This window comes from Heteronotia binoei, chromosome 17 (assembly GCF_032191835.1).
Source record: "Heteronotia binoei isolate CCM8104 ecotype False Entrance Well chromosome 17, APGP_CSIRO_Hbin_v1, whole genome shotgun sequence".
Classification (NCBI taxonomy): Eukaryota; Metazoa; Chordata; class Lepidosauria; order Squamata; family Gekkonidae; genus Heteronotia; species Heteronotia binoei.
In genome coordinates, this window is record NC_083239.1 from 11,892,554 (window position 1) to 11,906,371 (window position 13,818).

The window sequence follows — 13,818 nt, forward strand, 5'->3', positions numbered from 1 at the left end:
AGGAAAAGGGGGGGGGGGCTTTCAGGGAAGGGAAGGAGGAAATAGTGTAAAATGAGATATCCCTTGTAAGACCTTGTGGGTTCCTTGCTTGCTGTTTTCTAATTTCTGTAATGCTGTTTTTGCATTGTTTAATGATATGTCATGTCTTGTACTGTTTCTATTGCATTGTTTTCTAGTTTTGTAATCTGCCTTGAGCCTTAATGAAAAAGGGAGAGTACAACTAAAGTAAACAAATCAAGAAATGTTTAATGTCAAGAAGAAAAGGCCAGGGGTATGAAGCCCTTGTCATTCTTTCCATTATTAAAATCGTAAATGGTCACACCTTAGCATTTTTTTCTTGCTGCAAGCATAATAGAGCTACAGTAATAATAGCATTTACTATTGTCAGGATCAGACTTATGAGATAAAGAGAGATAATTAATTATGGCTGAGATGGCTGTAATTAAACATGAATTCTACCCTCAGCTTACCCTTGGAAGGCAAGTATTTCTGAAACTAATGAGATTTAATTCCAGGCAAAGACTGGAAGTGTGCTGGCAAATGGAAACTAAAAGACCACAACATCTATACTTTCTGTTTTCTCACAGACAAAGCTGAAAGATATAGCATTTCAATGTCAGATGGCTGCCATGTAAGGATACCTTTGTGACTCTATCAAGCCCCTATTCTTCCTGTGAAAACAGTGAGGGGGAAGTCTGGAAGCCCCCTCTCCCCACATAACCATGGTTGTAACCATAATACAGCCCTCATACGACTAGGAAGCACAAAACTCCCAGCATTCATATCATGTGAAGCAGCCATTAGTCTCGGTATCTGGGACAGTTTGCTGGAGGAGCAGATGAAACCAATAAGGAGTCATAGAGCTAGTCTGCAGCACCATCGGCCAGGGTTGCCAAGTCCAATTCAAGAAATATCTGGGGACTTTGGGGGTGGAGCCAGGAGACATTAGGGGTGGGGCCAAGATCAAGGCTGTGACAAGCATAATTGAACTCCAAAGGGAGTTCTGGCCATCAGATTTAAAGGGACGGCAAACCTTTTCAATGCCTTCCTTCCATAGGAATTAATGAAGGATAGGGGCACCTTCTTTTGGGGCTCATAGAATTGGAACCCCCTGGTCCAATCTTTTGGAAACTTGGGGGGTATTTTGGGGAGGGGCACTAGATGCTATACTGAAAATTTGGTGCATCTACCCCAAAAAACAGGCCCCCCAGAGCCCCAGATTCCTGCGGATCAATTCTCCATGATTTTCTAAGGGAATAAATCTCCATAGGGAATAACAGAGTTCCCAGCAGACATTTCCCTCCCCTCCCCAAAGTCCCCAGATATTTCTTAAATTGGACTTGGCAACCCTAGGGAACACTGCTTAGCTTCCAATATCTGATGAGATCAGACTAGCCTGGGCATTTTCTTAGGTTAGCAAGCAGTATAAACCAACCCAATTTTTGTTTTCTTCTTTCCAGGATGTACGTGTTGCTCGGCACAGAGTCCCCAGCTATCCTGCTGCAAATGCCTACAGCCTTCCAACTACTCTCCAGTCCAAGCATGATTTTAGCTTGGGATATTCCAGCATGTTTCAACAACCAATAGCTAGGAAGATACGCAAAGCAGCTACTCCAGCCCCCAACCAATATAACGTATGTGGAAGTGGAAAGGGGAGGGAGAGCCATCAAAAAATGATGAAATCCAGGCCAGATTTCAGATTGCTGACAAAAACTGGGATGGGAAAGCCACTGAGTGTGTGTATACACAATGCAATCCTAAACAGAGTTAAATCCTTTGGAGTTCACTGAAGTCAGTGTATTTAGAAGAGTATAACTCTGCTTGGGATTGTCCAGTTAGTGCTATTTTGACCTCCCTCCCCCCTCTCCCCCACACTTCTACTCATTCATGTGCCATTTCCATCAGGATCTGTTCATTCATTGGTTTATTTATTTATTCATTTTATTCAATTCATATCCCGCCCTCCCCTTGAAAGCAGGCTCAGGGCGGCTTACACACCCGTTTAGACTAGTGAGGGATTTGGTTCCACACAATGAACATATACATTCATTCAAACATATCTGAATAAGCCCACGTGAAGGCTTTGAACCATTAGCTGCTAAAGTTAGATCAGTTTAAAAAAAAAAACCAATAAGATGTCATTCGGTTTGATGGAGTTGAAAATTCACTTTCCCCCCTGTGTCTGACTAATCTGTCTTTACTGTATTAAGAACAGAACAAAGTTTGTGCCCCATTAATTGCACGGATAGAATGGCAGCTGAGCCTGTTCAGGACTTCCTTTGTAGAAAACCCCCAGCAAGAACTCATTTGCGTATTAGGCCACACACCCTGACATCACCATTATTTAACACAGGGTTTTTGTAGAAAAAAAGCTCAGTGGGAACTCATTTGCATATTAGGCCACACACCCCAATGCCAAGCCAGCCAGATCTGCTTTCCTGTGTGTTCCTGCTCAAAAAAAGCCCTGAGCATGTTTAATTTAGGCAAGAGTGGGATTATTTCACTAGCTAAGAGTAGAAGTGGTGGTGGTGGTGGTGGTTCTGAAATTTTATAAGGAAAAGTGTTTCAAAAATACTTTTATTTTTTCCAATGTAACAGTTTTCAAATGCATAGGTTACAATGCACAGGTAAGGGATTCTTTGACCACTTGTTCCACAGTCATTTATCCAATGAAGAACACCATCTGCGAGGTGCTTTTACTCCTTTTAGGGGAAAGAAAAACAATAACAGTTTTCCCCAGTTGGGATGGGGGGAGGGGTAAGCAGAGGAAAAAGTTGAATAGGCCCTGTGTTCCCCTGGGGCTGATGGGAGTTGTAGGCAAAAAAACGTCTGGAGAGCTACCGTTGGCCACCCCTGCCCTATGTGTGTGTTAAGTGCTGTCAAGTCTCTTCCAATTTATGGCAGCCCTGTGAGTTAATGTCCTCCAAAATGCCCTATCAAGTTCGTTCAAGTCAAGTTAGCCTTTATTGGCATAAAATATATAGATATATATATCAGAGCAAATTGGTTTAAAAAAAGAAAAGAAAAGAGCAGGTTGGTTTAAAAAAAGAAAAGAAAAGAGCAGGACAACAGCACCGTATCGTCAGCATAAAGTAACAAGGGTACATGTAATGCACCGAGTTTTGGACTATGGCAGTCAGGACCAGACAACTGAATAGCCAGGTCATTAAGGAAGAGATTGAATAAAAAGGGAGCCAAAGTGCAACCCTGTTTGACACCCTTATTGGCAGCAATCTTTGATGTTAGGTTGCCTGCTAATGAGCATTTGATCTGGCAGGTGGTAGAAGTGTGTAATCTCTTAATAAGCATAAGGAGTCTTTTATCCATGTTTCGTTTATCTAGCTTAATCCAGAGGCGGTCCCTGTCAACTGACTCAAATGTGCCTTTTAAATCTAAAAAAGCAACAAATAATTTCTGGTTATTATGCACAGTGTACTTGTTGACAAGATGGGATAGGGTAATGCAGTGGTCTAAAGTGGTCTTCCCAGAGGGGGCGGGGTGTCGTGGTAGATGGCGGACACCTGAAAGAACGGCTCCTTCTCTAATCCAAACAAATTTTCCTTCCTCCGGTATCTGGACCTCTTCCTGCCTCAAAGACATGGTCAGACGAACCCTTGGTAAGTCCAAAACTACTAGAGCTTCCCAAAATCTGACCAAATTTCTCCATTCAGGAGAACTACGCTGTGACTCTCTCCGGGCCCAAGAAGCCTCAGAAAAAATGGCGGGAGAAAATCCCCCTTCAGCTGAAGGGAACACTGCTCTTTCAAGTCAGACTTTTTTTGCAGCAATCTCCAAACTTGAAAAAAATCTTTTGGCCCGTATCATGCAGGCTACATCCCCTATTCAAGATGAACTTAAAAAATTAAACGATACCATCTCTGAAGTGGCGCAGACGGCGAATTTAGCCTACGAAATAGCTACTCAAGCCCAAAACGATTTTATGACTCTATCCAAAGCAGAGACATGGGCTAAAGAAAAAATTATATTTTTAGAAAACAAATTATGGGAACGCAATCTCAAACTTATGGGAATAGTGGAAAAGGCGGAAGAAAACCAGGGAGCACGCACTTTTTTGATTAATTGACTTGCTTCCTCCTTCAATTTAGAAAATGGCATCGCCCTAATCATTGAGACTGCTTTTCGCCTGGGGCCCCTTAAACCTTGCGGCAGACATTCCTTGAGATATTATAGCTACGTACCTTTCCTGATGCCCGCACCAGGGAAAGTATCCTTAACAAAGCTCGTTCTGAAAAAGGATTGCGATACAACAACAAGAAGATCCTTGTCCTTCTGGACCTATCTCCTGAAACTTTATAGCACCGTAAAGAACTACGCCCGATTGTTTCTTGCCTAATGGACAAGATTCAATTTCACTGGTCTACACCTGTTCAACTTCTTGTAGTGCATCAGGGCCAACGCCTGACAGCTTCTGATCTTACCTTGGGACAGGAGCTTCTTGCCACCCTCCATCTTGAGCGGCCCGCTTCTCCAGTGTCATCTTCATCTGATCATTCCGATTCATCTGCCAGACGGTCTGGGGCAAGACGGGCATCTCCAAGCCAGTGAAGAAAGTCCTAATTCTACTGTTATTTGACTTTTTTTTTTAGTATTCTCCCATTAGGGTATTTAGTATGCATAGCAGCATGGTGGAGACTTCAGTTAATATAATTGATCTAGGCCGGAGTTAGGGTATTTTACACATGGCTTATTACTGTGTTGGATTGAGAAGGGTTGTTCTCCCCCTTACATTGTGTTATTTGAATTTTATAGCTAGAGTTGATTTTTGTTACAACAGAAAATGATAAGAATGGTTGTGTGTTGGTTTTATATGTGTTGGGGGGCGCGGGGGGGTTGTTAAAGGGTTTTTTTGGGGGGTGGGGGGTGGGGAATGGGGGGAGTTTCGATTGCATGTTCTGTCCTTATTCACGCTTTACTTCTTGTTACTCTTTCTTCACTTTTGATATTTACTGTCAGACCTGTTGGTTCATCTTACTCTTATTTCTCTTTTTATTCTTCTTTATCGTCTGTGGGTCGATTTGTCTCTAAATGGCTTTATATTCCTGTCCATGCTTTAACGTGCTTTTCCTCTCAGCTAATGGCATATGTTCTTAAGAGCTCAGCTTTGATTCCCATTGCTATTCCTTCTGAGTTATTCAAAAGAGGATCCCCTGTAGCCATCATATGTTATATAGCCACCTATAGGCCTCTTGAGAGTATTACATCTTACTTAGTCAGCTTCATGGTACTTGTTTGTATATGCTTCTCTGGTATGACTCAGAAGAGCCTGCCCAAACTTTTTATATGGTTATCCCCTGTAAGACTGTATACTTTCCAAGCATTTTATATGGTGATCCCCTGTATTATTATTACTATTCCACTCTTAAGGCTACTTGGGGTATATTTATCTATGACAATCCTTATAATGAAGAGGTCTAGGTGGATTCATCTGCTTTATTATTATTTTTTGGTATGGCAAGATGATATTCCTGTTCTTACTCTATCATATTTTCCATTTCTAAGGGTGTATGTTCTTACGAGCTTAGCTTTGATTCCCATTGCTAAGTCTCCGGAGCTATTCAAAAGAGGATCCCCTGTAGTTATATAACCACCTACAGACCTCTGGAGAATATTACATCTTATTTAGTCAGCTTTATGGTACTTTTTTGTATACGCTTTTCTGGTATAACTCACAGCAGCCTGCCCAAGCCTTTTATATGGTTATCCCCTGTAAGACTATATATTTTCCTAGCATTCTATAACGCCATGCTGGGAATTATTTGGAAGGGAATTGAAAACAAATCAGCCAGTATCATAATGCCCCTGTATAAATCGATGGTGTGGTCTCATTTGGAGTACTGTGTGCAGTTCTGGTCGCCGCACCTCAAAAAGGATATTATAGCACTGGAGAAAGTCCAGAAAAGGGCAACTAGAATGATTAAAGGGCTGGAACACTTTCCCTATGAAGAAAGGTTGAAACGCTTGGGACTCTTTAGCTTGGAGAAATGTTGACTGCGGGGTGACATGATAGAGGTTTACAAGATAATGCATGGTATGTAGAAAGTAGAGAAAGAAGTACTTTTCTCCCTTTCTCACAATACAAGAACTTGTGGGCATTCGATGAAATTGCTGAGCAAACAGATTAAAACGGATAAAAGGAAATACTTCTTCACCCAAAGGGTGATTAACATGTGGAATTCACTGCCACAGGAGGTGGTGGCGGCCACAAGCATAGCCACCTTCAAGATAAAAATATGGAGCAGAGGTCCATCAGTGGCTATTAGCCACAGTGTGTGTGTGTATGTGTGTGTATATATATATATATATATATATATATATATATATATATATAAATTTTGCCACTGTGTGACACAGTGTTGGACTGGATGGGCCATTGGCCTGATCTAACATGGCTTCTCTTATGTTCTTATGTGATCCCCTGTATTACTATTACTATTTCACTCTTAAAGCTAATTGGCATATATTTATCTACTGCAATCCTTATAGTGAAGAGGATTGGGTGGGTGCATCTGTTTTATCCTTTTTATTTTTTGGTATGGCAGTATGATTATATTGCACTTTTTAGACTCAGGAGGGAATTTTTTCGATTGTTTCTTAATATTGTGGCAAGGAGGTTGGCAAAAATGAGTTGGTCACATTATTTTTTATTATATTGGATTAATTCTCCACTTAACTCTCCCTTTCTTATTTGGTGATATGGCAGGAGACATCAAGCTAATTTCTCTAAACTGTTGTGTCCTCAATAATGTTATAAAAAAGAAAATCTCAATCAGCCCTTCTCAGACTTTCACCTGACGTTCTCTTTTTGCAAGAGACTCATTTGAAGAACACGGGGCATCCAGTTTTTCGGTCTAAACGCTTCCCCCTTCAATTCCAAGCGGCAGGCTCATCCAAATCTCGTGGGGTAGCCATTCTTATTTCCAATAAGGTACGCTTTTCATTATTGGCTCAAGAAGCAGACCCTACAGGGCGCTACCTGTTCATTAAAGGTCTTCTGGAGGGCTCTCTGTATACCTTTGCTTGCTTATATGCCCCAAATGACAATCAGATCGTATTCATGCAGAACATTCTTGCCAAACTGTCTCTTTTTCAAGAGGAACACGTGGTAATAGGTGGGGACCTTAATTATATAATGCATAATTCTTGGGATAGATCTCATCCTCACTGGAAATCCCCTAAGGAGGTATGCACTCCCCTTCATTCTTTAATAAATCAACATAATTTGTGCGACATCTGGTGCCTCTAGCATGATGGAGTGAAGGACTATACATATTTCTCCTCACAACATAATATTTTTACCCGTATAGATTATTTTCTGATTTCAAATTCATTGATCCCCCAGCTTAGTTATTCAAATATTGGTCTTCAAACTTTATCTAACCATGCTTGGTTGGAGTGCCGATTAAACACAATCACACAAGAACCACACTCACGATCATGGTCTTTTAACAAAGCTATTTTATTAGATTCCAATGCTTGCAAAGAAATTGAAAAGGAAATCCAAAATTTCTTAGAATTAAATTCAGACTGTTTTGAAACCTGTAATCTGGGATGCGTTTAAGGCAGTCCTCCACGGTAAGTGTATTTCACTGAGTGCGGCCTACAACAAGAGAAGACAGGAAACCAGATTAGCATTGCAAAACTCCATTCAAGAGCTGGAAACTTTACATAAACGCACATGTGCTAACAAGGTCTATAAAAAATTATTAATTGAACGCAAAAAACTAGAATTACTGGAGTCCAATACCATCAAGAAAAATCTTTTGTTTACTAAGCAAAAGTATTGGTTTAATCATCCTAGATCCTTAAAAATTCTTTCGTGGAAACTCAGAACTGAAATTGCAGACCGTCAAATTAATTTAATTAGAGATTTGGCAGGGAAAACCCATTCCTCCTCTCCCAAAATTCGACAAATTTTCTTAGAATTTTTTCAAAAACTATACACCTCTGAGAACCCTGACCCAGTCTCCATAAACAACTTCCTTAATAAACATGAAATTCTTTAAAAATTGGATACAGCTCATCAATCTTGTATGGACTCTCCAATTATATCTTTGGAAGTTCACTCCACCATTAAAAATGCTAAAATTAATAAGACCCCGGGGAGATATGGTTTTCAATCTGAGTTTTATAAGAAATTTTCCCAAAACATTCTCATGCCATTCACAGAAATCTGCAACCACGCCCTGGATTTTGGTATAATTCCTGGGAGTTGGAAGCTAGCAAAAATAATATTATTACCTAAAAAAGAGAGGGATCTTTTAGACCCAAAATCGTTCCGCCCAATCTCACTTCTCAACACTGATTATAAGTTTTTAACTTCTATTCTAACTGCCCGTTTGAATTCTTTTATAGGCCAGTATATTCATGAGAACCAGACTGGCTTCATCCCCTGACGACAATGTACAGACAACATTCGTCAAACATTAAATATCATCCAATACGGCAAATTCCAACCGTATGAATCTTTGTATTTTAGCTTTAGATATTGAGAAAGCTTTTGATAGCGTAGAACCCACTTACTTACTCTTAGTTTTGAAAACAATGGGATTTGGCCCTAAATTTATCTCAATTATAAAATCTCTCTACTCTTCTCCCAAAGCTCTGCTATATATCAATGGGGTCCCAACTCCTGATTTCTCTCTCTCTAGGGGGACTCACCAAGGGGATCCTCTTTCTCTGTTGTTCGCCATAGCAATTGAACCGTTAGCGAACTACATCAGACATTCCTCATTAATCCGTGGCTTTAACATCAACAGTACTGAATATAAAATCAGCCTGTTTGCTGACGATATGGCCCTTTACCTGAGGGACCCTTTAATGCCATTGTCAGCACTGTCTCCTTTTTTCCTAGATTTTAGAAAATATTCTGGTTTATCTTTTAATCTAAATCCATTATTTTTCCAATAAACATTTCAGCAGCTACCCAATCCTCTCTTAAAGCCTCTTACCCTTATCATTGGGTCAGTTCCTCTTGGTCATATCTGGGAGTACTGATTTCTGTGGATCTTCTCAAAATTAATTATTCTGCGGTATACCACCAAATTTCTACAACTCTTCACTCCTGGAATTCTTTAGCTCTGTCTTGGATAGAACGGATTAATACAATTAAGTCGTTTATTTTCCCAAAATGTATTTATTTATTTCGGGCTCTTCTCATTAACATCCCTGCTGCCCTATTTAGGAAGTGGCAGGCCTTACTGACAAACTTTATATGGAATGATAAACCTCCAAGAATCTGCTTTGTTACAATTAGAAGACCCAAAAATAAGGGTGGGCTAGCTTTCCCTGACTTATAAAGCTTCTGTTCTTTCCTCCATGGTCACTGTACTATACACACGACCGTGCCCGTTATGGATTCACATCGAGGAGACCCACATAACCCCTTACAAATATCATGAATTTCTATGGTTAAAGAAAAAAGATTGTCCCTCCTGGACGATAATCAATCCATTCAGTCAGGCCTTAATCACTACCAGGGAAACTGGTAAAGAACTCGCCATCATAAACGTAAATGTAATTATAGCACTAATGTATTTTATTAATTTTATTAATTTTAGAATTTTAATCAGAATTTTAATTAAACTGTCAATGTAGTTTTATTAATATTGTATGACCAATGTATGAAATAATGTTGTTAGCCGCCCTGAGCCTGCTCCGGTGGGGAGGGCGGGATACAAATAAAAAATTGTTGTTGTTGTTGTTATTTGGAACCAAGTCCGGAGGGTCTTGGCCCCTAATCTATCTATTCTTTCTTCTTTTTTAAAAACAGCTTTGGTTCCCCCCAGCTCTTCAGTTTCCTTCATTTTATTCATGGGAGTCTGCCTCGCTGGTCTTTCTCTTTCAGCTCTTCAGCATTAATAAAATTAAGACCAAAGCTCAGCTGGAAAGTTCAGCATCCATCAAGATCCCATGGTTTGAGTATCTACAAATCTGCCATTTTGTTAATAGTTCTTTTTATAGTATGACAGCCTTGGGACCTAAAACTGATTTTGAATACTTGATTTCCCATTCTTCTCTAAAACCTAAGTGTCTGATTTCTAAAATCTATCGTATCCTCTTACAGCAGGTCTGTAACTCTTTACCCTCTTACTGTGATAAATGGCACCAAGATAGCAAGGTCACACTTACAACAGCACAATGGGAGGCCATATGGGAATCTGAAGCTTGTAGGACCAAATCAATAGCCACGTTTCAACAAAATTACAAAACAATGTCAAGATGGTATCGCACTCCTACCCATTTTGCTAGCATTGACCCAAATAATAATAATTCCCCACTTCGTTGGTGTAACTGCGGCAGGAAGGCCTCTCTAGTTCATTGTTAGTGGGAATGCCCGATCATTAATTCTTTTTGGCAAAAGGTTATAACTCAAGTAGAAACCATATCTGGCATTAGCATTCCACATCAAGTGATTACCATTATTCTAAATAACTGGCAACTGTTAAGGCTTTGGTTTCCAAAGTATTATTTCGCTTATAACAGCAGCAAAACTATAATAGCCCAGAATTGGAAATCTTCACTCAATTTGTCTATAGACAGTTGGATCCTTAAAATTTGGGACTTTATCATGATGGAGAAAATCACTGCTGATATTGACATTTTAGACCCAGTAAAGGCAGCTAAAAATTTTTATGTAAAGTGGTATCCAATTCTGGATAAGATAGACATTGACCTCACCCTTTCCTCTTCACTTAACCAGTGGGTAATTCATAAAAGAATTATCCTTTCATGATTGTTTCCTTCTCAAAATATTTTTATTTATTTATTTATTGTTAAATGAGTGTGTGTGTATAGTGAATATTTAAGTACTGGATGTTGTGAGTATATTGTATTTTCCCTCTACGGTATCTTTGACATTTCTTGTACAAAAGCGTTGAATATAAATAAAGTGGTCTTCCCTTTGCAGAAGCCCAACTGTTCAGGGCCTAGAATTTTTTCCTGCAACATCCAGAGATTGAACTTGACTAATAGATGTTTGGAGTAAAGATTGCTAATGATGGAGAGTAGGCTAATCGGCCTGTAATTGGCAGGGTTAGTGTGATCACCTTTTTGTATAGCGGGACCACTATTGCATTCAACCATGCCAAGGGAATTATGCCAGTTCGATCTACAATTGTAAACAGAGATGCAAGGGGAGAAGCCCACCAGTCTGGGTCTAATTTTAAGATTTTGGAGGAAATCTGGGCCAGGAGCCTTTCCTAATTTCAGTTGTGTAATTCTTTTATTTCCTCTGGAGGGACAGGAGGCCAGTCAGGTAAATCGGCTATCATTAACAGCCTTGCTCGGGTCTTGCAAACTAAGCCGTGGCTTCCTTGATTGAGTCAATCCACCTCATCTCGACTCTTCCTCTTCTACTTCCTTCAACTTTTCCTAACGTTATTTTCTTTTCTAATGATTCTTGTCTTCTCGTAATATGACCAAAGTACAACAGCCTCTGTTTAGTCATTTTAGCTTCCAGGGAGAGTTCATTTAGATTTCTTCTAGAACCCACTTATTTGTCTTTTTGGCAGTGCATGTTATTCATAAAATTCTCCTCCAACGCTGCATTTCAAAGGAATCTACTTTCTTCCTTTCTACAGTCTTCATTGTTCAACTTTCATACCCACAAATAGTTAACGGGGAATATCATGGAATGAATTAAATTGATCTTGGTTGCCAGCAACACATTCTTTCACTTAACAATCTTTTCTAGCTCCTTCATGGTTGCCCTTCCCAGTTTCAATTTTTTGATTTCTTGGGTGCAATCAGAACAGGAAATCTTGAACAATTTCAATTTCTTAATTGTCAACGTTAAAGTTGTATAATTCCCAAGTGGTCATTACTTTTGTCTTCTTGATGTTCAGGTGCAACCCTGCTTTGGCACTTTCTGCTTGAACCTTCAGCAGTAATTGTTTCAGGAGTTTAATGTTTTCTGCGCGTAACATGGTGTCATCTGCATATCTTAAACTGTTAATATTCCTTCCACTAATTTTCACTCCACCTTCATCTAAATCTAATCCGTCTTTTCTTATCTGTCTTTCCATTCTGCATATAGAGCAAGGAAACAGGGAGATATTGCAGACATTCTTGTTAAGGGATAGCCAGAAATGGGTAACACGTACGGTAGCAAAATTCTGTGTATTAGCTCTTAGGAAAAGGAACTCTATGAGTAACGGAATGTAATTGACTTAGAATTTATTTTTATGTACATTTACAAACCTGCTTTCTATTTGCTCCAAACTGGCTGGGCCTTGGACCGTAATAAAGAATTGATTGATTGACTGATTGATTGTAGTAGGGTTTAAGCTTTCATGAGTCACTGGTATCTGAAGAACTGAGTAGCGACTCATGAAAGCTCATACCCTATCACAAATTTTGTTAGTTTTTAAGGTGCTACTGGTCTCTTACTCTGTCCAGAATACAGGTTGTGCACCAAAACAATCATATGCTGTAGCCCACTAATTTATTTTAAAACTAACCATCACTTTTCATGATCCATAGTCAAAAGCTCTGCTGTCATTTATGAAACACAAGCCAATTTTCTTCTGAAATTCTCTCGTATGTTCCAATAACCAATGTAAATTTGCACTATGATCTCTAGTGCCTCTTCTTTTTGAATATCTGGCATTTCTTGTTTCATATATGGTAGTCTTTGTTGTAATATTTTTAGTATCACTAAACAGGTGTGAGAAATTAATGTGATGGTCATTGCCACAGCCTTTGACATCTTTTTTCAGGACTGGAATGTAAATTGAACATTTCCAGTCTGTGAGCCATTGTTTTGTTTTCCATATTTGTTGGCACAATCTTGTTAAGTTTTTGATGGACAGTTTCTGTGGTCTGGAATAACTATTGATATCCCATCTACTCTTGGTGATTTGTTTCTCCCAATTACTATCAATGCAGCTTTCACTTCAATTTCTAAAACAATAGGTTCTTCTTCAAAATATTCTTGGAAGGAATCTGTCATCATTTCATCTCTTTTGTATAGTTCTTCAGTGTATTCTCCCCATCTTTTCTTTATTTTGTCCTGTTCAATTAATGCATTTTCACATTGATCTTTTAGTATGCCTAAATGTACTTTAAATTTCCCTTTGGTTTCTTGGATCTGGTGAAACAGATATCTTATCCTTCCTTTTTTGTTGTTCTCTTCTATTGCTTTACTTTGTATATTATAATAATTCTCTTTGTACATATGACTTATTGGAACTTTGCATTCAGGCTTTTGATTGTTTCTGTCACCTTTTGCTTCTCTGTTTTTAGCAATTTTAAGTTTCATCAGTCATCCATCAAGGCTTTTCATTTCTTTTGGCTATGGAAATAGTCATGCATTTTTCATTGATAATATCTCTGATGATGTCCACATATTCAGTTGTCAGCTTGGTTACCTGAAATATGTATTTGCAAGGAACAAATTGTTGTCTTCACAGAATTCTATTGAGTTGCTTCGTTTCATGCTTCTAGCCCAAATCTTCCAACACTGTTTAATTCTGCATTGTTTCCTACTTTTGCATTCCAGTCCCCTATGATTATCATATAGCATATCCCCTAGCAGTCCCTTACTTCTCCCCTGCCCTAGGTCTCTGAGGTTGTTCCCATGGTCTCTTCAAGGAATGGCAAATCATTTATTCAAAACATATCTATGCTGTCTTTCTGCCCAATTCAAAGACTCAAAGGAGGCAAGCATTAAAACATTTCAGACATTATCAAAGCATTTTAAACACAAAGATATATAAAGTATTTTAGACAAATTAATAAAACATAAGATAAACACATAAAAATTAGACACATAAAAACACAAACAGGGAGGATGGCTGA

At 39.0% G+C, this 13,818-nt stretch overlaps 1 protein-coding gene across 1 annotated transcript in view; it reads left to right on the top strand.

Moving 5' to 3' along the window:
• Positions 1–13,818, top strand: part of STPG1 (sperm tail PG-rich repeat containing 1) — a 72,763-nt gene that overhangs the window by 29,497 nt on the left and 29,448 nt on the right. Inside the window, 1 exon segment of the mRNA XM_060258592.1 lies at positions 1,461–1,634. Within this exon segment, the coding sequence (XP_060114575.1) occupies positions 1,461–1,634 (174 nt within the window).